This window comes from Schistocerca piceifrons, chromosome 2 (genome assembly GCF_021461385.2).
Source record: "Schistocerca piceifrons isolate TAMUIC-IGC-003096 chromosome 2, iqSchPice1.1, whole genome shotgun sequence".
Lineage (NCBI taxonomy): Eukaryota > Metazoa > Arthropoda > Insecta > Orthoptera > Acrididae > Schistocerca > Schistocerca piceifrons.
In genome coordinates this window covers 414,024,428-414,051,848 of record NC_060139.1, presented here as the reverse complement: position 1 = coordinate 414,051,848, position 27,421 = coordinate 414,024,428, and the positions used below count along the sequence as shown (strand labels likewise).

General features: G+C 39.7%; 1 protein-coding gene across 2 annotated transcripts in view; it reads left to right on the top strand.

Annotated features, from left to right (window-relative positions):
- Positions 1–24,574, top strand: part of LOC124776632 (sodium-dependent nutrient amino acid transporter 1-like) — a 216,120-nt gene extending 191,546 nt beyond the window's left edge. For both annotated transcript variants that reach the window (XM_047251720.1, XM_047251719.1), the window contains exons 11-13: positions 15,293–15,469; positions 20,599–20,693; positions 22,851–24,574. In XM_047251720.1, coding sequence (XP_047107676.1) covers positions 15,293–15,469; positions 20,599–20,693; positions 22,851–23,033 — 455 coding nt within the window. In that variant the 3' untranslated portion in view covers positions 23,034–24,574. The remainder of the gene's footprint in view (positions 1–15,292; positions 15,470–20,598; positions 20,694–22,850) is intronic.
- The last annotated feature ends 2,847 nt before the right edge of the window (positions 24,575–27,421 follow it).

Here is a 27,421-nt window from a genome sequence, read left to right as displayed (position 1 = left end):
GTGTGATATTCGTCTATGCTATGCTCACCCAAATAAGATTTCTCTACATTCCACAGTTGTATACAGTTGATGTGTTTCTTACAGTGTTGTGAGACACAGTGTTGCATGTGCCTGTTGTACTGACAGCTTCACTGATCAGCTAGAACATTATGACCACCGACCAGCTATCGATATAAACCTGGCCATGTCACCTGGTGGGGAATGACTGCTAATCAGACACATGCACAGTGCGTGTAGTATCTGTGTGTAGAAGGGGAAAGGCGTGCAATGTATCTGAGTTTGACCAAGGGCAGATTGTCATGGCCTGGAGGCTAAGCATGAGCATTTCAGAAACTGCACATCTGGTCTGGTGTTCGTGGAGTGCCGTGGTGAATGTCTTCATCCAATACATGGCGGAACCAAGGTGAAACCATGTCTAGGCATCTTGGGGTTGGGCAGCCACCTCTCATAACAGATGCTGGAAGTCACAGACTGGGCAGACTGTTAAAACAAGAAAGGCAGGACTAACATAAGACTTTAATGATGGACAGACTACAAGTGTGTCTGAATACACAGTGCAGCGAACTCCTAACAACAGACCTCTGCAGCCAAAGTCCCAGTGTTAACCAATGTTGACATCACAACATCAGTGACTATCACCAAAATGGGCATATGACCATTGGCACTGGAAGTGGGGGCAGTGACAGAGCATTGCATCGTCTGATGAATCCCACTGCCTTCTTCATCATGCTGATGGGAGCACATGAATTGGTTCTCTTCCAGGGAAACAGCTCTTTGACACCTGTACTTCCTGATGGGGACAAGCTGGCAGTGGCTCCATTACACTCTGGGGAACATTCAAATGGGTATCCATGGGTCCAGTGGAGCTTGTGCAAGGCATCATGATAGCTAATGAGTATCATACGCTGTTTGAAGACCACATGCACCCCTTCATGACTGTTACGTTACCAGATGGCAGTGACATTTTTCAAGAAGATAATGCACCATGCCAAAAGGCCAGAAGTGTGATGGAGTGGTTTGAAGAACACTATGGTGAACTCTAATTGGCGTGCTGGCCCCTTAACTCACCAGATCTGAACCCCGTCAAACATGTATGGGATGTGACTGAATGTAGGGTCAAAGCTGACCACTCCCTTCATGGAATTTATGAATTAGTGTATCCAAAAAAGGGAGACATCAATTCTACTCTGCTTCACAGTGAATGCAATGTTTTGGTGGATGCAGCTAAAATGGTCCAGAAACTTATCCAGCAACTGTCTGTCAAGTTCCCATACCACAGATATATCATTGACATCATGGAAGAAATGCTTAGTTTTTTTCAGGTGATTTGACATGCCACTCCCTCAAAGCATTCCACATAAATTTTTGCAATCCCAGGGGCCAGTGGCCCATGTAGCCACTCCAACTATTTGTTCATAAATCTCCCCTTTGTATTTGAAGTAGGTGGTAGTCCATACATACTCAAAAATTTTAGCTTTTGTGGCATGAATTGTTGAGCAATGAGTGTCAAAGAGTCTTGAAGAGGTACTTTCATGAAGAGCACTGTAACATTGAAGCTCAAGAGCAGGTCACCTTTTTGCAGTTACATGTTCTTAAATACTTTCAAAAAATTGGTCAAGGCCTTTAAATACTGATTACAGCATTCCATAAGGCGTTTAGGACCATGGTTACTTATTTGGGCAGTGTATGACTGTGTGAGTTAATGGTGTCAAGTATTGGCTGCAGAGGCATCCCTTCCTTGTGGAATTGGTAAGTCCATGCAGATGTGATATGGCTGGTGCCCTAGGATACAGTCATTTCCTCACTTCCTTTGGTATATCTGACAAGGAGAAGGCAACAGGTGCCATAACCTGATTTCCCAGAAATTGCTCAGTGGAAGAGGCATCAAAACTATCACACCTGTGTCTCAACTTATCCGTGGCTACTCAACTGTTTCAGAAAAAATGATGGTCAAACTTTTTGGGGTACTTTATGCACCTGTGAGTAAACAAATGGCTCAACCAAAGTGGTGGCATGTTGACTAGTGCCACACTTTTGTGTCCTGTGTTCAAAACCCAATTATTATTTTTATTTTTGTTTATTTACAAACGCCCATAGAAGATTACTAAATGAATGTTTTACAATGTATACTGAAATAATGTTACCCTTATCCATTTACTAACAGTATATCTAGGGAAAGAATTAAAATAAATAAATGAAATGAAATGAGCATATGGCATTGTTGGCTGGGAGGCCCCATTCGGGGAAGTTCGGCTGCCGAGTACAAGTCAATAAATTAATTAATTAAAAATATTATTTGAAATTGTTTTCAGTGAAATTCCTTTGTGTGTTTGATTTGTAATCAATTGCAAGTGCTAGGTTTCAGAAAAGTGGTCTGTTATGCTTGGTTAGCCATCAAGTTATTGCCAACACATGCAATCTTCAGCGATGTTAATGGCATTTCTTTCCTAAGTTAGATTTATATGAAGAAATGTTGTTGCGGCAAACCTCCCAGCACATGTGCTCATGGTTTTCTGAATTTCTATGTTTCAAATGTTTCTATGATTGATTGATTCCAAGGAATGCACAAAATCTTCCTGAAGACTAAATACCACACCTACATGTATTATATAGTAAATGTATGAGCTACAGTGAAACCCAGTTGTGATTTTACATTTAATGTAATGTTCTTGTACACCCTAACTTGATAATAAACGTTCACATAATAATCTTCTAAGGACATGAGTAGGTAAATGGAAAAAATAAAATAAATAAAAACAATAATCGGATTTTGTATGTGGGACACAAAAGTGTGAGACTGCAATTCTTGCCACTGAGCCACCAGTTTCTCTGAGTTCATTGATTACTAAACGACATCTATATTATGTCACTTACTCAGAAATGGTTGTGTATCCATGAACAAGCCGAAATGTGTTAGCTTACTTTGGTTCCTCTTGTACTGCGCGAAGTTTCTGGGAAATCGGGTTACGGCACCTGCTGTATTCTCCTTGTGAGTGACTAAACAAAGCAACATGCCACAAGGCATGTATGGGATCCTTCTTGAGCTTCTTGTAGGCTGAGTATGATAGCGGTGAGCCAGTTTTGTGCTGGTAGTTGTCTGCACCTTCTCCACCTCCCCACTCACCAGCTGCATGGGATCCATCTGCCCATAGCCAGGTGGAGGGTGTGCACCACTAGTGTCAATATTGGGACACTTGTTATATCTCAATACTTCACCAGAAGATGATGAGTATGACCCTCATCAAAATGTTGCAATATCTTATTGCTGCCACCTGCCTAGAAACCCAAGAGCTTTCATCAAATTAAATGACACCTTCAGTTAATCTGATATTTTCCTCAAACACAAAATTTTCTGTAATTGTTTAATAGATCGTTCTTTAGTTTTAACAGAGTAGATCACACATGACATTGTTACATATATAGATTTTTAGAAAAAATGAAATAAAAAAAGAAGTATTAATGCTATCTGTAGCACAAGAGATGTATTTACTTACTAGGCGTTTAAACAGAAATGGCTGAATCTTAGAGACAGCGACGTGAACAAATCAGTTGAATCACAAAAATCAGGAACCTACCATTTTACTTCATCACGATAAAAGGAGAGAAAGGAAACTCTAAATGGATGAATAAGAATTACAGGCCCTGAAGAGTAGGAAAAATCACTAGAAACTATGGATTATTAAAAATTTTATGATCAGGAAATCAGTCAGGAGCAAGAATTGACTAGCAGTTCATCTTGGAATTTCACAGTTGCCGTAGTAATAATCTGGTAAATTACAGTTCAAAGAATTAATACAGCAAAAACTGCACCCTACCAATCACATCATCTACATAACCTTTTTAATAGACTTGGAACTGATGGGCCAATGACCCTTTGTCCTGAGTCTTTGGCCCTTACTCATGAGATTAGCAATGGAAACTGATGGTTTCATGCAGCCCAATGTTACCATTACTAAAGCATATGTAATTCAAAGAAAAGTAACCTGTGAAAGCATGAAACATTTTATTTGTTACGTTGTATTAGCACAATCACAATAAATCTATCCGTCAGAATTTATGGTCATGAATAAATTGTCTATAGTAGCAAAATTCACTATCCTATTTCTGTTTCTGCCATTGTACATAACAATAGTGATGTGAGAACTTATTTCTTAACTATGATGTTTGGATCTACTCTACCAACACTAGTGCTTCCAAATTTCAGAGAGGATCTGAATTTCCAACGTGCACTTGGCTCTTATCATTCACTGTGATGTAATTCTCATTGTGTTTCATAGCTACAGCTTCTCATTTGCTGTTTCCAGCTGGAATTACCATTTTATTTCTATGTCCCTACCAGCGCAGACAGAAAATTCAGTTAATGTTACTATATTTTGACTTCCAAGCTTGAACAGTCAGTCTGTCAAAACAAAATACAAACCAGCACCCACCCACCCACCCACCCACCCACCCACCCACACACACACACACACACACACACACACACACTCACACTCACACGTACATGCAGAGAGAGAAAGAGAGAAAGAGAGAGAGAGAGAGAGAGAGAGAGAGAGAGAGAGAGAGAGAGAAAGAGAGAGAGAGAGAGAGAGAGAGAGAGAGATGTCATGTAAACATGTCAAGAATAGAAGTATCTGACTATCAGAGGCAGTGACACAGGTTACCTAAAAGTCATACATGCAACACTCACTCATCTTGTTAACTGATATAAATCCACATAATAATGGAGGTCCAAACCTCTGAACTGTGCTTTTGTAGTTTACTTCTTCATTTAGTCTTTCTAACATGGGTAGGATGTGTGCATGCTATGTGCAGTTGCAGGAGGAGCTGGCTGCAGTTTGCAAAAAGCTGAATGCGCTTTTGGCTATGGTCAGCCACCTTTCAGCCTCCTGTCTTGGCATGTTGCAGTGGCGGAGAATCTGGCACATTGCATGGGACATCTCCGTTGTCACTTATTCTGTCCGCAGGCTCTGATGCCAAGGCACCTTCTAGTATACACACTGCAGTGGATCCCCCCCCCCCCCCCCCCCCCCAGCAAGTCAAGTGGTGGGTGGTAATACATTTGCATCACTTGAGGCAGGGGGTCAATGTGGAGAATATCTGTCTGGCCTCGCCTGTTTGCCCTATGAGTGAACAGGTTCTAAGCAGGGTCTGAACAGGCACATGTGGTGAGGGTTTGATAGTTATCGGAAACTCCAATGTATAGCAAACTATGGAGCTCTTTAGGAATGTAGCATCCAGGGCTGGAAAGAAAGCCAATGTGCACATGGTATGCCTGTGGGGAGCCTCATCCAGCATGTGGAGACAGCCTTACCTGTCACTATTGAGCATTCAGGGTAAAGTTGTTAGCAAATTATGGCTGACATCAGCACCAATGACACCTGTCACTGGGGTTCTGAGACCATCCTCATTTCACACAGGTGACTGGTGGAGGTGTTGAAGGCTGCTGGCCTTACACACATAGTGCAAGCAGAGTTCACAATTTGCAGCATTGTTCCCAGAACTGATGGGGGTCCTTTGGTTTGGACCCAAGTGGAGTGCATATGGATTTTTTTATGCTAGGCAGTATTCTAGGTACTCTGATGAATGCTTGCTAGTTGATAAACAGCAAGGAAAGTCAGACTGCATTCAGAGTGAAGACACTCTGGCTGACAAAATTTCTCATCAGTACATTATTGAAGTATTTGTAACAAAGTTCCTGAATTTACTGCCCTTCAGGAAAGTTCATGTACTCAAATTATTCTTGGGACTGAGGGTTGGCTGAAACCCAAAGTAGAAAGCTCTAATATATTTAATGAGTCATATAAATATATTGCAAAGGTAGATTAGATGCCATGGAAGGGGGAGAGCGCACTGCAGTTGACAAAAATATTGTCTCTAATGACGTCAAAGTTGAGTGTGACAGTGAAGTTATCTAACAAAATAATTTAATTGGATAGATAAAAAAACTAAAAGAGGGTTGTGACTTGACAAGCTTTCAGAGCCAGTGGCTCCTTCTTCATTCAGATGGGTTGAGGGGGAAGGAAGAGGGGTGAAGGAAAAGGACTGTAGAGGACTAGTAAAAGGGGTAGACTTTGGGAAATTCACCTTGAACAGCAGGTCATGGGAGGCTTACCGCATGGAATGAGAAGGGAAGTGAGTTTATCAGATGATGTGTAACAGGCCTATGGGGAACCAAGTTAATTGTTGAACAGCTTTTACCATCCACTCAGTTCTGTGTTGACAGTTCTAGATTCATTCAAAGAAAAGCAGCCCGCATCTCGTGGTCGTGCGGTAGCGTTCTCGCTTCCCACGCCCGGGTTCCCGGGTTCGATTCCCGGCGGGGTCAGGGATTTTCTCTGCCTCGTGATGGCTGGGTGTTGTGTGATGTCCTTAGGTTAGTTAGGTTTAAGTAGTTCTAAGTTCTAGGGGACTGATGACCATAGATGTTAAGTCCCATAGTGCTCAGAGCCATTTTTCAAAGAAAAGCTACCATCAGTAATGTGTAAATACCCAGATCATGCAGGACTAGTTGGAGGCGACTTTAACCTACTGAGTATAGGCTGGGACATCTATGGATTCAGTGTGGGATTACAGACATAGTCTTGCAAAATACTTTTAAACATATTTTTCGAAACCCTTCTTGAGCAACTAGTTCAGAATCCCACACACAGTGGAAATATCTTAGACGTTGTAGGTAAAAACAGGCCAGACCTCTCGACAACATCAATCTAGAGACAAAGATTAGTGATAATGATGTCAGTATATCATCTATGGCTATGGAAGTTATTAAATCAGTCAAGAAAGCTAGGAATGGGTTTCTGCTAGAAAGAGCAGATAAGTAAGTTTTAGCATCTCATTTGGACAGTGAACTGAGGTTACTTAGTTCCAGAATAATGGGCGTAGAAGAATCATGGGTAAAGTTTAGACAGATTGCAAATTGTTGTTAGGAGAACTATGTCCCCAGAAATTGGATGAAAGATGGAAAAGACCCATCATGGTTTAACATCAAAATTCAGAAAATAACAAGGAAGCAACAGCTGGTGCACTTTTGGTCCAAAAGAGAATGTGCAAATGGTGTCTGCGAAAAGATATATGTGCAAAACATACATAAATGACCACTGTGATACCTTAGCAAAAGATCTGGCTGAGAACCCAAGAGTATTCTGGTCCTATCTAAAATTGCTAAGTGGGTCTAAGGCTTCCATCCAGTCACTTGTTGACCAGTCTGGTGTGGCAGTTGAAGACAGTAAAATGAAATCCAAAGTTTTAAATTTTGCATTTAATAAATCATTCATGCAGTAGAATCATACAAACATACCATTAAAATATCCACGGGTATGCTGCCGGTCTATAGTGTCCAACGGGCACAATATTTCGGCGATCATACATGTCGCCATCATCAGGTGAACTGACGGACTGAGCTTCTGTGAACGTGCCGGCACGGAGACCCGTACGCTATGGCTGCTCAGAGGGAACTGGGTTCGGTCGCGGCGGCGGCCGATTTAAATACCCTCCGCCCGCGGCGCGCTCCCTCCGCCGTCCGCGCCCCGCGCCACGGTCGCGCGGTGGAACAGATTGCGACGGCGTCTGAAATGACGTCGGTGTGATGGCTCTGTCCTCCGTGGTCGTCACAACTATACGTTTGCTCGATTTACTCTTGATTAACCCGATCGCTGGTTCCCAAGCCTTGCTAAGATTATAGCCACAGTCACGGTTTATGAGGTCGTCATTGGTGCGAATTTCGATGGCCTCTCTAACAACGCTGTCCCAGTATCTCGACGTCTGTACCAGAACCCTCGTGCGGTCATACTCCATGGCGTGATTTTCCGACAAACAATGTTCAGCGACTGCCGACTTGCTCGGATACATCAGTTGAGTGTGACTCTAGTGTTCACGGCATCGATCCTCGACGGTACGCATCGTCTGACCAATATACGACTTGCCACATTGACACGGAATCTGGTACACGCCGGCCTTCCTCAAACCGAGGTCATCTTTGGCGCTCCCCACCAATGCACGAGTTTTATTTGGAGGACAAAACACAGTTCCGACCCGGTGTTTCTTCAGAATGCGGGCGATTTTCCCCGAGAGTGCGCCTGTGTATGGAATAAATGCAGTGCCTACCTCCTCCCTCGTGACTTCATCCATCTCAACAGGTTGTGCTGCAGTGGTTGGGCGGAGAGCACGTTGAATCTGCCACTCTGAGTACCCATTTTTTCCGAAATACAGTTCTCAGATGTTCCAATTGCTGGAGTAGACTCTCTGCGTCAGAGATAGTGCGCGCCCTATGTATTAGAGTTTTAAGTACCCCATTCCTCTGTGAAGGGTGGTGGCAGCTGTCTGCGTGCAAATACAGATCAGTGTGCGTAGTCTTCCGATACACCCCATGACCTAGGTTTCCATACGGATGGAGAACTTCGAGGAGGAAGCCCTGTCGTCATCCGTATGGAAACCTACTTGCTTTTTCCGTTACGTGGACGGCACGTTCGTCATCTGGCCACATGGTATGGATAAACTCCTTGACTTCCTTACACATCTAAACTCCATACACCCCAACATCAAATTCACTATGGAGACTGAAACGGAGGGTAAATTACCTTTCCTTGACGTCTTGGTCAAGAGAAGGGCTGACGGCACCCTAGGTCATGGGGTGTATCGGAAGACTACGCACACTGATCTGTATTTGCACGCAGACAGCTGCCACCACCCTTCACGGAGGAATGGGGTACTTAAAACTCTAGTACATAGGGCGCGCACTATCTCTGACGCAGAGAGTCTACCCCAGCAATTGGAACATCTGAGAACTGTATTTCGGAAAAAATGGGTACTCAGAGTGGCAGATTCAACGTGCTCTCCGCCCAACCACTGCAGCACAACCTGTTGAGATGGATGAAGTCACGAGGGAGGAGGTAGGCACTGCATTTATTCCATACACAGGCGCACTCTCGGAGAAAATCGCCCGCATTCTGAAGAAACAACGGGTCGGAACTGTGTTTTGTCCTCCAAATAAAACTCGTGCACTGGTGGGGAGCGCCAAAGATGACCTCGGTTTGAGGAAGGCCGGCGTGTACCAGATTCCGTGTCAATGTGGCAAGTCGTATATTGGTCAGACGATGCGTACCGTCGAGGATCGATGCCGTGAACACCAGAGGCACACTCGACTGATGTATCCGAGCAAGTCGGCGGTCGCTGAACATTGTTTGTCGGAAAATCACGCCATGGAGTATGACCGCACGAGGGTTCTGGTACAGACGTCGAGATACTGGGACAGCGTTGTTAGAGAGGCCATCGAAATTCGCACCAATGACGACCTCATAAACCGTGACTGTGGCTATAATATTAGCAAGGCTTGGGAACCAGCGATCGGGTTAATCAAGAGTAAATCGAGCAAATGTATAGTTGTGACGACCACGGCGGACAGAGCTATCACACCGATGTCATCTCAGACGCCGTCGCAATCTGTTCCACCGCGCGACCGTGGCGCGGGGGCGCGGACGGCGAAGGGAGCGCGCCGCGGGCGGAGGGTATTTAAATCGTCCGCCGCCGCGACCGAACCCAGTTCCCTCTGAGCAGCCATAGCGTACGGGTCTCCGTGCCGGCACGTTCACAGGAGCTCAGTCCGTCAGTTCACCTGATGATGGCGACATGTATGATCGTCGAAATATTGTGCCCGTTGGACACTATAGACCGGCAACATACCCGTGGATATTTTGATTATCAAATACGCCGGGAGAAACTCAAGAATCAAAACATACCATTGTTTGACTATCGAAGAGTCTCCTGTATGGTGAACATAGAAATAAGTGTCCCTGGTGTAGAGAAACAACTGAAAGATTTTAAAACAGATAGAACCCCAATTCTGTCAAGAGTAATTGAAGGCACTGGCCCCTTACTTAGTTTGCATTTATTGTGAATCTCTTGTCTGGCGCAGAGTCCCAAGTGACTGGAAAATAGTGCAGGTGATCCTGTGTATAAGGAGAGTAAAAGAATGGACCCACAGAATTACAGAATGATGTCCCAAACAATGGTTTGCTGCAGAATCCTTGAACATATTCTCAGTTGAATATAATAAGTTTTCTTGAGACCAAGAACCTTGTGCCTACAAATCAGCATGGTTTTAGAAAGCAGCATTCATATGAAGCTTATTTGACATGGTGCTGCACTGCAGACTGTTAACGAATATGTGAGTATAAGGAGTTGGTTCCCACATATGTTAGAGGCTTGGTGATTTCTTAAGTAAAAGAGCCCAGTATGTTGTCCTCAATGGCAAGTGCTCTTAAGAAACCAGAGTATCGTCTCAGAGACAAGGGTATTGTCAGGAGTGCACCAGGGAAGTGTGATAAGACTGAAGAGTGCTGTTACTTTCCATATACATAAATGGTCTGGTGAACAGGGGGGGGGGGGGGAGGGGGGGGGGGAGTAATCTGTGATGCTGTGATGTCTGGGAGGTGTCAAAGTCGAGTGACCCTAGGAGGATACAAGATGAGTTAGACAAAATTTCTAGTTGATGTAATTAATGGCAGTTAGTTCTAAATATAGAAAAATGTAAGTTGATGCAGGTGAGTGGGATGAACAAACTCTTAATATTCAGATACAGCATTAGTAGTGTCCTGCTTTACACAGCCAAGTCATTTAAATATCTGGATGTAACATTGTTAAGCAATATGAAATGGAACTGAGTAGAGCAATGCTTTCCAAACTGAAGGGGGGAGGGGGGGCTCAGGGGTATGGGATGGGAGCTGAGAGTCTTATGGGGGGTGGGGACAGACAGCTCAGAATAAAGCGGGAAAATGTGGTCAGACAGTCAAAAATTGTATATTATTACTATAGGTAGCGAGTGCATTTTTTTTTAGATTTGATAGCTACAAGTTTGCTTTGCACAGCACCAAGTTACTGCTGACACAACACATTATTCAGCCTGCACTCTGCATTCTTAACTCAGTATTACATGTGTTGTGCTCCTCAGAGGTAAAGAGTATTTTTATTTCGTTTGAACACTGAGTGAAGATGTCTGCTAAAAGAAGGTTTATAAAGAAGAAGCATGGACTCATGTTTATTGAAAATACTATGTCCCACTGCCACAGCGTATTGTGCGTCATCATGCTCATTGCAACCTTTGTGTCTGAAATGTCATCTAACAACAACTCACCAAGCACTGAAAAATAAATCAAAATAGTTTTTTGTTGGAAAAAGAAATTCTTTAAATTGGATGAATTGAAATCTACTGGGATCTTTCAGCAGGAAAATAAGAAAGTTATTGAAGCATGATATGAAATTTGTCTCTTAAAAACAAACAAACCTCACACTATCAGTGAGACATTAATCAAACCTTCCATTTTTAAAGCAACCAGAATTGTTTTTGGAAAAGATAATGAAAAATGAACAAGATACATCTTTCAGGCAACTGTATGCAATGTAGGATTGCATAAATAGCCCTGAATGTGAAAGAACAGCTGGTTAAAAGACTGAAGACATCTCTGTTTTTGCCTTGCAGTGTGACAGTTCTATTGCTATAAGCCAACAATGTCACTTAATAGTATACTGCCAATTTATGGATGAGAAAAAAATCAAAGAACTATTGTTTTCTAAAAACTTGGAAACAACATCAAAAGGTTCTGTTGTATATTCTGCCATTAATAAATTTCTGATAGAAATGGTTTGTCTTGGGACAGAGTTATGGCAATGCCACACTGTGATTAATAGAAAGAATCTTAAGCAGATGTAACTCATCCACAAAATAAGTGGTTCACAAGGCACTTATTCAACCAGTTCCTCAGTACTGTTCATCAATCTGAGACCCTTACCTGGTAAGAGCTATAGAAGAGATAGAGAAGATCCAACAAAGACTGGTGTGTTTCATCACGGGATCATTTGGTCAGAATGGGAGGTTTACAGAGGTGCTCTACAAATTCCAGTGGCAGATGTTACAAGACAGGAGTTGTGCATCATAGAGAGGCTTACTATGAAAATTACCAGAGAGCACTTACCAGTAAGGGTTGGACAGCTTATTACTTCCTCCCACAAACATTTTGAGAAAAAAACATGACAAGAAAATTCAAGAAATTAGAGCTAATACCAAGACTTACTGACAATCATTCTTACCACATGACATTTTTGAGTAGAACAGGAAAGGGGGGAATCAGTTAGTGGTACCAGAAGTACCGTCCACCACACACGATCATGTGGCTTGTAGAGTACTGATGTCATGTAGATGTACTGATGAAGTACCAGCCATGTTATGTTTACGTTCTGACTTCTTAGATATTGTGAAAGAAAAAAATTCTGGTCTTACTTGGTACCACTGTATGATACACAGTCAAGCCCTAGCTTCTATAACTTTACGTGAAAAACTGAACACAGCACTGAAAGTGGCTACTGATATAGTTGATAAAATTAAGTCAAATGCTGTGAATGCTCATCCAATATAATGATTTCAGTGCTGAACACTGCTCTTTAATATTTCACATGAAAGTCTGGTGGCTTTCTAAGGGAAATATGCTTAGCAGGCAGTATGAATTGAAATCAAAGGTATGACTATTTCTTATGAGCCAAAGGAAAGCCAAGCATCATCATTAATTCACTGATGGCACCTTTATATTTTTCCACGCATAGCTTAAAGACTTCTTTGAAACCTGAATGTTCTGAATTTGAATCTACAAGGTAGAAACACCACAGTAATAGATACCAATGATGCCATAAGGTTCTTCTTGGAAATGTCACAAATACGGAAGCAGCATCAGGATGCTCCCACTACTAATATTTTGTTTTTCCTTTGATTCAGTGAACTTCTAGATAAGCAACAGTGTGATGTCAATGAGTGGAAAGTTACCATCAGCGAACATCTCGAATGGCTTCGAGTAGAGTTAAAGCTCTACATCTCTCACCTGTCTTCAGAAGGCTGTCAGTGCAAATTAGCAAGGTCACTCTTCACTACTGTTGTGCATGCACTGCCTGATGAAATATAATGGGATACAATTGAATTGAATTGTGATTCAAGTTATAAAGAACTGTTTCAGCAAATGGGGATGGAAAAATTTTGGGCCAGTTTCCTTCCTAGTTATCTAGGAGTGGCAAAGAAAGCCTTAAAAGTCCTCGTACCATTCTCATCGACATGCCTATTTCAGATTAGTGTCTAGGAACTAGCCATGATGAAAATAAAACACTGCAGTCACCTGAAGGTGGAGAGTGACCTAGTTCAAAACCAAAAATTAGGGAGCTGCTTAAAGAAAAATAATTTCAACAGTCACATTAACAGTCTGAATTTTTCTTGTGACTTTTATCACATAAAAAATGTTACATGTGAAAAGTATTGTTCAAGTGAAAAAATATAATTAGGTTTTAAGTAAGACATAATGACATTTCTATCTCAGCTACCAGGTCCCTTGACTTACACATTCAATAAACCTCTTTTACTTAAGTGTTGATTGCACATTATCATCAAATAAAGTTTTTCAAGAGAAGCAATAAATACATAATTAATAAATAAATGAATAAATAAAAATAGGGGGCATGATGTATAATGGGGCTGCAAAGGGGGCACCAGGTGTAAAAAAATTGGGAACCTCTGGTGTAGAAGAAATAAAGTAGATTGTGCCTTGTAATAAACTTGTAGTTTCATTAATAGTAATGAAAAGTAATTCATATATCACATTGACATTTAAACATCATTTGCACAGAACTGTAGCAAAAGGGTTCCAAGGGCCAAGCCTTAGCCTGGCCACGTTTCATGTATCCATTTCTTAGTTAGAGTTATCTTATTGATGTGTGGAAGTCCATTAATGCCACTAACTTTTTTTCTGTTTTTGGCACAAGATGCTAGTAATATATGATGCAATAACATCTGGGTTTCACTAGGATTTTTTAAAATTATCAATAAAGTCATAGTTTTGGTATGTTTACAGAAAATGCCTTTCCGTAACTTTTCTTACATAACTTTTCTGAAGTTTTGTAAGTGAGAGCTAATCTACCTTACCACCAAAGTCACTGACATGTGGTAGTACAGTGATGCTGGACCTGGATGTAACCAGCTCAAGTCCAGTTTGGCATAAAGTTCTTGATCTCAAAACATTGTACAATATTCTGTGTATATATTTTAAACTTCTCTACTGAAATACATAAATAACTGTAGCAAGTCACCTTTACTGATCTTTCCATTACATATTTCACAGGATTATACCTCCATCATCTCGTGGATTTACTTACATCAACAAGATGAAAACAAATTTGTTTATGACTTTTATAGAAAACGAATTTGTTTGTGACTTTTATAGGCAATCTGCCCACTGCCTTTTTAATTTAATCAGCCTGATGATGGTGGTAAAATCCTGTGGAATGTGTTGTGGGCAGATTAAGAAAAGTGAATGGTAATAGTTATTTGTGTACTTCGGTAACAATCATCATTATGTCGAACCTCAAATTTTTGCATTCAAACTTCTTAGTGTCTCATGCAATGAGGGCATACAGCACAGTTGCTGACACTTATGATCTAGTTTGGTAGTCAGCTTGGTACTATCTGAGTAAAATAGGTCAGGTGCTCACATCAGATATATGGTACTTCTTCTTTGATTGTCATAAACATCTCAAATATAACACCACCCACCCACCCACCCACCCACCCACCCACCCACACACACACACACACACACACACACACACACACACACACACACACACACACATACGTCAGATCACATTAAACTTCCTTAACTAAATGCAATATTAATGTCTGACATGCTAGCTGTCAAAGTGGCATCATCTATGAAGTCTAGCAAGGAAATGTAGCCTTTAAAGGAACTAAAATAACTTTTGATAAGTTGCTCTGTATAGTATTACATATTGTATTCTTAGACTGTTAGGGAATTAACCAGGAAAGCCTCTCAGGACTGCTGGTCAGGGAAGACAGCATGACAACAACAAAACATGAAAGGATTTCCATCATTGATACTGCCTCGCCCTTTGCTGATTTGCTGTTTCTTCCTTGATAAAGACTCACTGGCATCGTTCTCCCCTAATTTTTAACTGACTTACCTGTTCCAATGTATTTTACTCTTTTGCAGAATGAAAGAATCCCTTTTTCTGAAACTTAGAATTTGTGTTGCCTTCTATACATGAGCCCACATCTACTGCCACATAATTAGCTGTCTTTCTTTCACTTAATTGTAAGTAGTATAATCCTTTCATTTGCAGTACCACCCAAGACAATTGTGGTCACATTTTCTCCACTATTTTACCACTAGGTCTTTTGCATACTGTTCAATGATTTTTGAATTTTGAGACTGATGCTATTCTCAACAAATCTTCTTCATTTCAGGTGTTGACAATTTCTGCCAAGATATAGAATTTATGCTTAATCTGAAGGTCAGCTTCTACTGGAGAATATGCTGGGGTTTTGTTACACCAGTCATGCTGTTTGTCATCTTATTGTACACTCTAATAAATATGGAATCTCCTCAGTACCATGACACGGACTTCCCTGCAAGTGCATATGGTATGTTAGAAAGTGAATTAAAAGAAATAGTAGTTGTGTAATGAATTTGTAGTTTCATGACATTAATCTTACCTTTCCATTTCAGCATTTCCAAATAAATTCTGGCTTCACGCTATTATTGCAATTATATGGCAGACAACAAAGTCTCTTAAAAATATCAATGTTAATATACCCATATCGTGAACTTACATTTATTTTCATAAAATACAAAACATCTGAACAATGTGTTACCACAGTAGTGTTGCACAAAACTCTCATTTTTAAATAAAATGTGTCATATGCACATAGCAGTAAACTGTATGTTTGATAATGTCTGATAGTTGATAAGATCTTGTGAGAAAGAGACAAGAAATAATCTTATTCATTTTGTGCCACCATAGACGAATAATGTAATGTTGATATTATGACTAACACTGTCAAAAGCTTTTGACAGGTCACAAGATATTCCAGCTGTCATATTTTTGTATATGGATTCCCAAACACTGTCAACAGGTTCATGTATTGCACCCTCTGTTGATACTTCTTTCTTAAAACTAAACTGGCTATTGCTGAGGATTTAGTATTAATTAAGATGCTCAATCAGTCTGTAATGCATCAATTTTTCCAGTACCTTAGAATAAATTGAGTGTAATGAAGTTGGTCCATAGTTTGTAGCATCTTTTTCTCCCTTTTTATGAACTGGCTATATAAGTCTATATTTTAAGTGTCAGGGAATACTCCTCCCTCAAGTGATGTATAGAAAATATGGCAGAGGATTTTGCTAGTTTCTCTATAGCAGTATTTCAATAATTTACTGGAAATGTTATCAACTCTGGTAGAATTTTTACTTTTTAAAAGGAGAATTTTTTTTCTGTTTTCTTCATTTTCTGAATATGCATGTCATGCAATTTGTTAGTTTCAATATTAAGAACTGTGTAGCTTTATTTACGGAACCAAAGCACCCTGCTGGATGCGTAACTGTTAAGAATTGATTGCTGAAAATATTAGTGGCCATTTCATCATCATACCCTTTATTTCACCCGTTTCTTGAACTAATCATTGCCTTTGCACCTGAACTATTCCCAGTCTCATTTTTGACGTATTACTGCTGTGGCTGTCATGCTCCAGATAGGGTCTTTTAGTGTTATGTATGCTGATGATACATTTTTGAGTCATGACACCAGCACATTTCTGCCAGTGTGTCGCCAGAAGATTTTTATTTAGAATGAAACTGGTCCTGGCATAATAAAATAACCTTAAATACAGCTGTGGTGGTTTTTATTCACATTAAAGCGAGGCAGATAAGGCAGAACTTAAGCAAAAATTATTTGCTTAGTCACTTTTATTTTGCCTGTCAACTACCAGTTTTGGTACCAAGTACCATGATCAGGCCATCCTACAGAAAAAAATCACAGCGCATGATTAAAATATTCCTTAATAAACATTTGGAAAATATTTCACTCTATGAGGCAACATATATGAGATGAACTACTATGACAGATAAGCAATGCTTAGTGGCAGATGAGAAACAGACACTGGTAGACAAATAGTCAAACGTTATTTTTGCTGTTGATATTAGATGGTGGCTCCAATTCGAAATTACACTTTGGCATCCCAAAGTATTCAGAAAAGGATGGCGCTAATGATCATATTTTCTCTTATTAACCTAAAATAACAGGACAACATCAACTATTCAACAATTAGTGAAGCCTGACATTGTCAGGAGAAGACAGTGATCTCAATGTAATTTATTAAATAAAAATCAAATAATGGAAAATCCAGGATGGAATGTACCAAGGGTTCCACTGAAGTCTTCACTGACTGTAATTATCTTCCCAACCATGTAAAAAAACAAATCTCCCATGACTTATCTATCCAGTCTCCCACTACCTCCCAAAGTCCCACCGTCCAGCCACAGAGGATCATTCCCCCCATAACTCAGTACCACCCAGGACTGGAGCAACTGAATTACATTCTCTGCCAGGGTTTTGATTACCTCTCATTGTGCCCCGAAATAAGAAATATCCTGCCCACTATTCTTCCCACCTCTCCCATAGTGGTATTCCACCATCTACCGAAACTACACAATATACTCATCTATTCTTACACAACCCTTGCTCCCAAACCCTTACCTCATGGCTCGTACCCCTGCAATAGACCTAGATGCAAGACCTGTCCCATACATCCTCCCACCACCACCTTCTCCAGTCTGGTCACTAACATCACCTACCCCATCATAGGAAGGGCTACCTATGAAACCAGTCATGTGGTCTACAAGCTAAGCTGCAACTACTGTGCTCCATTCTATGTAGGCATGACAACCAACAAGCTGTCTGTCCGCATGAATGGCCACCAACAAATTGTGGCGAAGAAACAAGTGGACCACCCCGTGTTGCTGAACACACTTCCAAACATGATATCCTTCATTTCAAGGACTGTTAAACAGCCTGTTCCATATGGATCCTTCCCACCAACACCAGATTTCCTGAACTGTGCAGGTGATAACTTTCCCTGCAATACATCCTACATTTTCGTGACCTTCCTGGCCTCAACCTTTGTCAGTCATTGTCCTCACCCATCCAGCCCCTTCCCTGCTCCCATTCCAGCACCACACAGCCATCATTCCACCACTAACCCAGTCTTTTATTTCTCTCCTTTTCCACTACTTCTCCCCCCTCCCCCCCCCTCCCTACCTCTCTCCCTCCCTCCATCTAACCTACAGCACTTCATTCTCCAACACCCCCGCCATACTATCCCTGCCCTCCCGTGCCCCAGCCTCATCCTTACCCCCATCCAGTTGCCACTCCCATCATGCACTCGTGCTGCTGCTCCCACTGTGGTTTCAGTTGCCTGAGACTGCAGTCATGTGTGTGTGTGTGTGTGTGTGTGTGTGTGTGTGTGTGTGTGTGTCTATTGCTGATGAAGGCCTTAATGGCTGAAAGCTATAATTGTGAGAGTCTTTTTGTTATGCCTATCTGTGGCTCAACATCTCCATTATTAAATAAAAATATTCTTAATGTAAAAAACTTTTTGTGCTTAGACCACAATTTTCAGTACACACTTAAAGCACCATGTGTAGTTTTGATTGTTTCCTACAACCGTCTTCAGATATTTTCAATTATAAAATAGTGGTGAACATTGATTAGCTGTAGTCAGACAGTAAAATGCGTTCATATTATGGACCAACAAGATTATGACAGTATATAATCAGAAACATAATGATGAGAGAGCCAGGTTGTAAACCGTAATCTCACAAGCTGATGGTAATAAAGAAGTAAAATTGCACTTGTATTAGTAAAACTTGCTTCACATGCCTGTGGCTTAGAATTGTACAACAGTACAAGAATTATCAGTTGTTCCATAGCCTGGCTTACAAACGAGTCCTCCAGCATGGCACATAAAATTGTCACTGTTACACAATGTGCACAAGTTGAAGATTAAAAGTAAAATGCCACAAGTCCAGCCTGCCTGGCAAGACACACCACAAGCAGCTTTCTTGTTACTTGTGATATGTCTTGCCAGGCAGGTTGGACTTGAACACTTTAGTTGCAATCTTCAACTTGAGCCCACTGTATAAAGATGCATATTTTATAAGCCATGTTGCATCATTCTTTGTAAGCCAGGCTATGGAACAGCTCGCAGTTCTTGAAATGTTTTATATACTGCTCTCAGCTGCTGTACAACTGCAAATCATGGGCATGTGCTGCAGGTTTTACTAAGACAACTGCCAGTTTCCCTTCTTTATTATTGATGGCTTGTGAAATTATGGTGCACAACCTAGCTTGCTCATGATAAAGTTTCTAACCACATACTGCCATAGTCTTATTGGCCCATAATATAAATGCATTTTACTGTATGACTATGGCTAAGGATGTTCCTTAATACATGTTCACCACTTCTTTTCAATTTTAATTATGTGAAGATGTTTTAGGAAAAAACCAAAACTAGTCATCATGCTATAATTGTATACTGAAAATTGTGGTCCAGGCATAAAAAGTGTTTTGCATTAAAAAAATTTTTATTTAATAAATTCTCAAGAATTGTCCACTTAAGTCGCAGTCACAGTTAGGATGGTGTCAATGAGTAGCCTACTGTGTGAAGACTTAATCAAGGTGGTATGCATGGGAAATGACTACCGGTAGTCACATGTGTGTCACTCGTAGTTCTTTTATGGAGAGTGTAGAAACATACATGCTGGACTGCAGAAAATGTAGAAATGGTCTCTTCTTGAATGAGTACCTGCTTAAAGTTCAATGTGACAGCAAATGAGATTTTATTCGGTGAGAACTGAACCAAATATCATTCCTAGTGTTTACTCAAAATTAATACCCTTGGAAGAGGAAATGACTATACTTGGTGTTCTTTCCATGTGGAACAGTAACAGCATATATTTATTGATGTGAAACCCTTGATACCTTTATGCAACCCTACAGTTATGGTATGAATGATGGTGTTATCCTAGAATTTGAAAATACCTGACCACACAAACCTAGTATTCTGAATAAGTCCCTTCAATAGCAAACAGTTCACTGCACAGAATGGCTGGATCAGTCTCCTGTACTAAGGTCCATAGAATATGTCTGGGATATTTTGGAAGCCATATTGTTACTCATAAGTATCCTGCCCTGCCTGCTGTTATTCTAGGAGCTGTGTTACAATGGTAATAGTTGAGTAAAATAATTTTTTAACAGTAGCAAACATCTTACTTTTAAGATGTAAGTGATTAAATACATACATAGAAATGCTGCTGCTCCACAAAAATTACATACACTGTAGAGTGAATATGAAACCTCTTCAAATATTTAAAATGAAAATTTGTTTTCATATGAACATATTTACTCTAAGGACATGATTCAGACTAGAAGACAGAGAGATAATTTGAATCATGTTTTAGTTGTATTTTTTTGCTGTAGTTGACAATAATGTTTTATTTTATCTAGTCATAATGAAAAGAATATTTTTTTTATGAATAATCAGCTGAATAAAAATCTCTTGTTATTCCCTCTGTCTTGAGAATATGTTTACTGCATGTTATCTTTTAACTGGGAATGGTTCATGAAAGTAGGCTATCTCCATAAATGTTTACATAGTGTTACACTAATTACATCTAGCACACTTTGTATGACTCTAAAAGTTATGTTCATTTTCAGGTGCTGGTTGGGCAATGTTTCTATTTGCTGTGCTTCAGGTTCCTTTCTCAGTTGCTTACCAATTTGTAAAAAATCGTCATCTCCCATTTAAACAGGTTAGTTATACCCCATGCCCAGAAATTATTCTTTGCTTTGGTACACAGTTTCACATAAGGCCTTGCATATTTATGTCTGAGGATTTAATTAAGTAGATAAACTCTGTTATGCTATCTCACAGGAAAAAACATGTAAACAGTGCAAGGGCCAATATAAAAAATGAAACATAGATGTTCATGTTTATTTAAATCATATATTTTTACTTAAAACATTATTACAGGATGATTTCAGCATTTTTGCAAGTTTAGATATTCGGTGGTTATAATTAAAATGAGAGTGTTCTGAGTGCTGCATCACAACATGCTCAAACATTGTAGGTGTGTTCATAAAACAGTAGACTCTCAGAGTATGCTGAAAAACATAATAGTTCCACTTTCTGCAACCTGGTGAGAATATAGCACTGTAAGCAGTCAGAATGTAAAATGTTTCCTGTTTTGACAACACTATGTGGTTTGTCACTTGGTGCTGCATGTTGATTTCTTTTGTGAAGTCACTTTTGGTGTAAAGGGTTAAGAAGATTGAAGTTTTCCATAGAAAATGCAATGGCTGTTAAGAAGAATGATCATGCACCACTGGTAAAGTTGTTTCATCAGAAAGGCAGCAATAGCAGCATCGTATTGCAGGGATATCTTTGACAGAAACAGCTGTAAAGAGGCCTCATGTTAGTACATGGACTGAAGGATACGATCAAGAAATTTGAAGAAACAGGTGAATTGATGGTGCAGCTGGTAGAGGGAGATGACAAATTCCCATGGCAGTTATTAATGAAATGGCTATAGCTACAGTTGACTATGCAGCCTCAAATTCTGCTTGAGCTGTGTCATGGGAACTCTCTCTTCCTCATCAACAGCTTAAAAGATTTTGTGGTGCATTTTACACATCCCCCCAAGATAGGCTACAACACCATGACTCGGGCCTTAGTTTTTTTGGTGTTCATAGAAATGGATGATATGTGCCTGGGCGATATTCTTTGCACAGACAAAACACATTTTACTCCGCATGGTGCAATGAGTGCACAGAACTGTGGCATAAAGGGATTCTACTCCACCACATATTGTGCAGGCACATTCACTGCACTCAACTTATGTTGAGCTTTTTCAAAAGCTTCTTCACTGTCAGTCCATTTTTCTTCGGGGAAAATGACACCTTGGGGGGCCTGTTAGGTGTACAATGACATTGAAATGTTATAAAGACCTCCTTGTGCAATATGTGATTCCAGCTTTTTAAGAACACAACTGTATCCACATCACTATTTTCATGTAAGATCGGGTAATACCATGTGTCACTTGCTAGGTGCAAGGTTTATTTCAAGAAACCTTGTGCCATGATGACAAAAAATAAATGAGAGGAGAATTGGATGTGTACAGTTACTGAACACCACACAATGCATTAATATCCTGAATGATAATTGTAATATTTCTGTAGTGCACATGGGCATAAGACACTGATGATGGTGGTCTGTTTCAACAGACTTGTGTACTACTCTTGATAATGATAAAACTCTTGGTGTTTTCTGAAAGGAGGAAGCCACATTTCACATTATTTCTTCTCTCACCATCAACAGTACCACAGTAATCAAAACCAGATAGTTTCGCTTCACACAACGGTCCACAACCATAAATTATAATGCAAGTAAGTAAAGTAAATCTTTGTAATTTGGGTTGAACAGCACCTTTGGGGTGATGGTGAAACAGGGGACAGAATAATAGTTCTCAACAGATAGTGCAATACATTTTCCAAAATATTACCAAAATATATATTAGCTATTTATTTTCTGTATAATTTATGTAACATGCCATAATCATTATTTAACACAGAGTAATAATGGTGACAGGGTCAATATAGAGTTCCAAACACAAATACAGTCTAATGCAAGAAATAACGAACATGTTTCTGAAAGGATGTGTCCTCTAAAGGGAATATAAAAGCATTAGGTTCCTTAAGATTTGTTACAGTATCGTATAAAAGTGAAGTAAATTCATTACGTGTTTTGTTTGGTACCAGCTTTGATATTCTGTTATGTTTTCTGAATAAGGCATCTCATCCTCTCTATGTCAAACTTCTAGCCAGTGCTGTCTTAAAAGGCAAATTTTCGTAATCCTGATCAGTGCCTTCACAGTTATGCATTAATTTTAATCTAATGTTTTCAATTTCAGATGATAGTGAAGTCATTCACTCCATCCACTGAATGGGGCCCAAGAAAAGCTAAGGAACTGGAGGAATGGAAAAAATTCAAAGCAAATCGGCTGCAAGAAAATGAGCTAAGCAATGACAGTTTCTGGAAAAAATTACTTCACAAACTAACAGGTTGCAGAAGTTCCTCTGATACCAATATGTGATCTGTTTTTTGTCTACATGGGGCAAAAAACTGCCCTGTGTGTAACATACACAGTCATTAAGTTCAGTGATAAAATATGCTCCAAGACGTCACTGTTATAAGGTCTACATTAGTTTTGATTGCAAGGTTTTAGCATGATGGAAATGGCAAACCTGCAAACACCGTGAAGAGCTTAAAAAGTACAAATGACTATTATCAGCTTCTAAGAAGCTTAAGCCTACTGACACAAAGCTGTGTTGTCTTAAATAGTTTCGTATGTTTTATCTAAAACAAATATAGCTCCTGGTTTACATAATCGGCAAATACAGTCTATGTAATACACAAATTAAACAGCACATTGAAGCAGTCAGTGTAAAATAATTTAATCATCTCTAAGGAAAATGAATTGCTACTTGTGGAATTGCGCTGAACACATCTTGTCTCTCTTACAACTGAAAGAGAAAAAAATATAGCCCTAAATATCAGTACTTTATTTTGTCCATTGGGATCTGTTGCATGACAAGTGTGTTTTTTTCTCATGTCAGTAGTATGGAAACCATTTTTTTAAATTTAAACCTAATAACACTGTGTTATTAGCTTCAAAAACATCTATCTTGTTTCACAAAGTTGCTTTTTGTGGAGTGGAATGTATGAGCATTTCAGAATTTTTTTTATAAAAATCAAACTATGCTGAAACAGACATGTATATAAAACTGCAGAACAAATAACAACAATGAATTTTAATTTATGATGATAGAAATGTTAAATTATTTATATTAGTTAAGACTCATCTCAAACAGGGTAGCATATGTACATTGGATTATTATTATGAAAATACACTTATTTATTATTCCTATTGTTATTTTTAGTTGTAAATGCTCGATGTCAACAGGCTGTGGTATTACTTAAAGTAAAATAGAAAACAGCTGAATTGAAAGCAACACATTAACTAATGAAATGAGTGGTTGAAAATGAATCCATATGTAAAGTAAGTGTATCACTCTCACTTTCGTTGGCATTGAAGAGAGTATGTACAGACTAGAAATGTAATGACTGTGCCATGTGACCTGTTTGTTGTACCCCACTTGCATTCTGGTTGATAGAACTGATGTTGGTCTACCAACACTAAAGATGCAGTGTTTTACACTGTGCCTTGCAAAATTAAATTCATCCTGTAACTTTTTTGGCAGTTTGTTAGTATAATATGTTCCACCAAGAGTATTTCTAAAATATAAGTGCTTGTTAGTAGCCCATACCACTTTATAAATACAGGTAAACACATGTGCAGCTGCTATGTAGTGTACAATCTTTATAGAGGCTGTACACACAGATGAATAAAGGAAAATAATTTCAGATCATTTTTCAATATTAGAAATAACAAAACAGTAACAAACATTTATTTAACTTTAACAGAAAAGGCACAGTATCAGGATGATATTGATTGTTAGTGTTGTTATTGTTGTGGTCTTCAGTCCTGAGACTGGTTTGATGCAGCTCTCCATGCTACTCTATCCTGTGCAAGCTTCTTCATCTCCCAGTACCTACTGCAGCCTACATCCTTCTGAAACTGTTTAGTATATTCATGTCTTGGTCTCCCTCTGCAATTTTTACCCTCCACTCTGCCCTCCAGTACTAAATAGATGATCCCTTGATGCCCCAGAACATGTCCTACCAACCGCTCCCTTCTTTTAGTCAAGTTGTGCCACAAACTCCTCTTCTCCCCAATTCTATTCAGTACCTCCTCATTAGTTACGTGATATACCCATCTAATCTTCAGCATTCTTCTGTTGCACCACATTTCGAAAGCTTCTATTCTCTTCCTGTCCAAACTATTTGTTGTCCATGTTTCACTTCCATACATGGCTACACTCCATACAAATACTTTCAGAAACGACTACCTAACACTTGAATCAATACTCGATGTTAACAAATTTCTATTCTTCAGAAACGCTTTCCTTGCCATTGCCAGTCTACATTTTATATCCTCTCTACTTCAACCATCATCAGTTATTTTGCTCCCCAAATAGCAAAACTAATTTACTACTTTAAGTGTCTCATTTCCTAATCTAATTCCCTCAGCATCACCTGACTTGATGCGACTACATTCCATTATCCTTTGCTCTGGTACATAATTTCACATAAGGCCTTGCATACTTATGTCTGAGGATTTAATTAAGTAAATAAACTCTGTTATGCTACCTCACAGGAAAAAACTTGTAAACAGTGCAAGGGCCAATATAAAAAATGAAACATAGATGTTCATGTTTCCTTTCAAGACACTGCCCATTCTGTTCAACTGCTCTTCCAAGTCCTTTGCTGTTTCTGACAGAATTACAATGTCATCGGCAAACCTCAAAGTTTTTATTTCTTCTCCATGGATTTTAATACCTACTCCGAACTTATCTTTTGTTTCCTTTACTGCTTGCTCAATATAAAGATTGAATAGCATCGAGGAGAGGCTACAACACTGTCTCACTCCCTTGCCAGCCACTGCTTCCCTTTCATGTCCCTCGACTCTTATAACTGCCATCTGGTTTCTGTACAAATTGTAAATAGCCTTTCGTTCCCTGTATTTTACCCCTGCTACCTTCGAATTTGAAAGAGAGTATTCCAGTCAACATTGTCAAAAGCTTTCTCTAAGTCTACAAATGCTATGAACGTAAGTTTGCCTTTCCTTAATCTTTCTTCTAAGATAAGTCGTAGGGTCAGTATTGCCTCACGTGTTCCAACATTTCTACTGAATCCAAACTGATCTTCCCCAAGGTCAGCTTCTACCAGTTTCTCCATTCGTCTGTAAAGAATTCGAGTTAGTATTTTGTAGCTGTCACTTATTAAACTGATGGTTCAGTAATTTTCACATCTGTCAACACCTACTTTTGTTGGTGTTGGAATTATTATATTTTTCTTGAAGTCTGAAGGAATTTCGTCTGTCTCATACATCTTGCTCACCAGATGGTAGAGTTTTGTCAGGACTGGCTCTCCCAAGGCTGTCGGTAGTTCTAATGGAATGTTGTCTACTCCCGGGGCCATGTTTCAACTTAGGTCTTTCAGTGCTCTGTCAAACTCTTCACGCAGTACCATATCTCCCATTTCATCTTCATCTACATCCTCTTCCATTTCCATAATATTGTCCTCAAGAACATTGCCCCTGCATAGACCTTCTATATACTCCTTCCACCTTTCTGCTTTCCCTTCTTTGCTTAGAACTGGGTTTCCATCTGAGCTCTTGATATTTATGCAAGTGGTTATCCTTTCCCCAAAGCTCTCTTTAATTTCCCTGTAGGCAGTATCTATCTTACCCCTTGTGAGATAAGCCTCTACATCCTTACATTTGTCCTCTAGCCATCCCTGCTTAGGCACTTTGCACTTCCTGTCAATCTCATTTTTGAGACGTTTGTATTCCTCTTTGCCTGCTTCACTTACTGATTTTTGTATTTTCTCCTTTCATCAATTAAATTCAGTATCTCTTCTGTTACCCAAGGATTTCTACTAGCCCTTGTCTTTTTACCGACTTGATCCTCTGCTGCCTTCACTATTTCATTCCTCAAAGCTACCCATTCTTCTTCTACTGTATTTCTTTCCCCCATTCCTGCCAATTGTTCCCTTATTCTCTCCCTGAAACTCTGTACAACCTCTGGTTCTTTCAGTTTATCCAGGTCCCATCTCCTTAAATTCCCACCTTTTTGCAGTTTCTTCAGTTTTAATCTACAGTTCATAACCAATAGATTGTGGTCAGAGTCCACATCTGCCCCTGGAAATGTCTTACAATTTAAAACCCGGTTCCTATATCTCTGTCTTACCATTATATAATCTATCTGAAACCTTGTCGTATTTCCAGGGTTCTTCCATGTATACAACCTTCTTTCATGATTCTCGAACCAAGTGTTAGCTATGATTAAGTTATGCTCTGTGCAAAATTCTACCAGGCGGTTTCCTCTTTCATTTCTTAGCCCCAATCCATATTCACCTACTACATTTCCTTCTCTTCCTTTTCCTACTCTTGAATTTCAGTCACTTAGCCCCAATCCATATTCACCTACTACATTTCCTTCTCTTCCTTTTCCTACTCTTGAATTTCAGTCACCCATGACTATTAAATTTTAGTCTCCCTTCACCAACTGAATAATTTCTTTTATCTCATCATAGATTTCATCAATTTCTTCATCATCTGCAGAGCTAGTTGGCATATAAACTTGTACTACTGCAGTACGCGTGGGCTTCATGTCTATCTTGGCCACAATAATGCGTTCACTATGCTGTTTGTAGTAGCTTACCCGCACTCCTATTTTTTTATTCATTATTAAACCTACTCCTACATTACCCCTATTTGATTTTGTATTTGTAATGCTGTATTCACCTTCCTCCTGTCACCAAACTTCACTAAGTCCCACTACATCTAACTTTAACCTA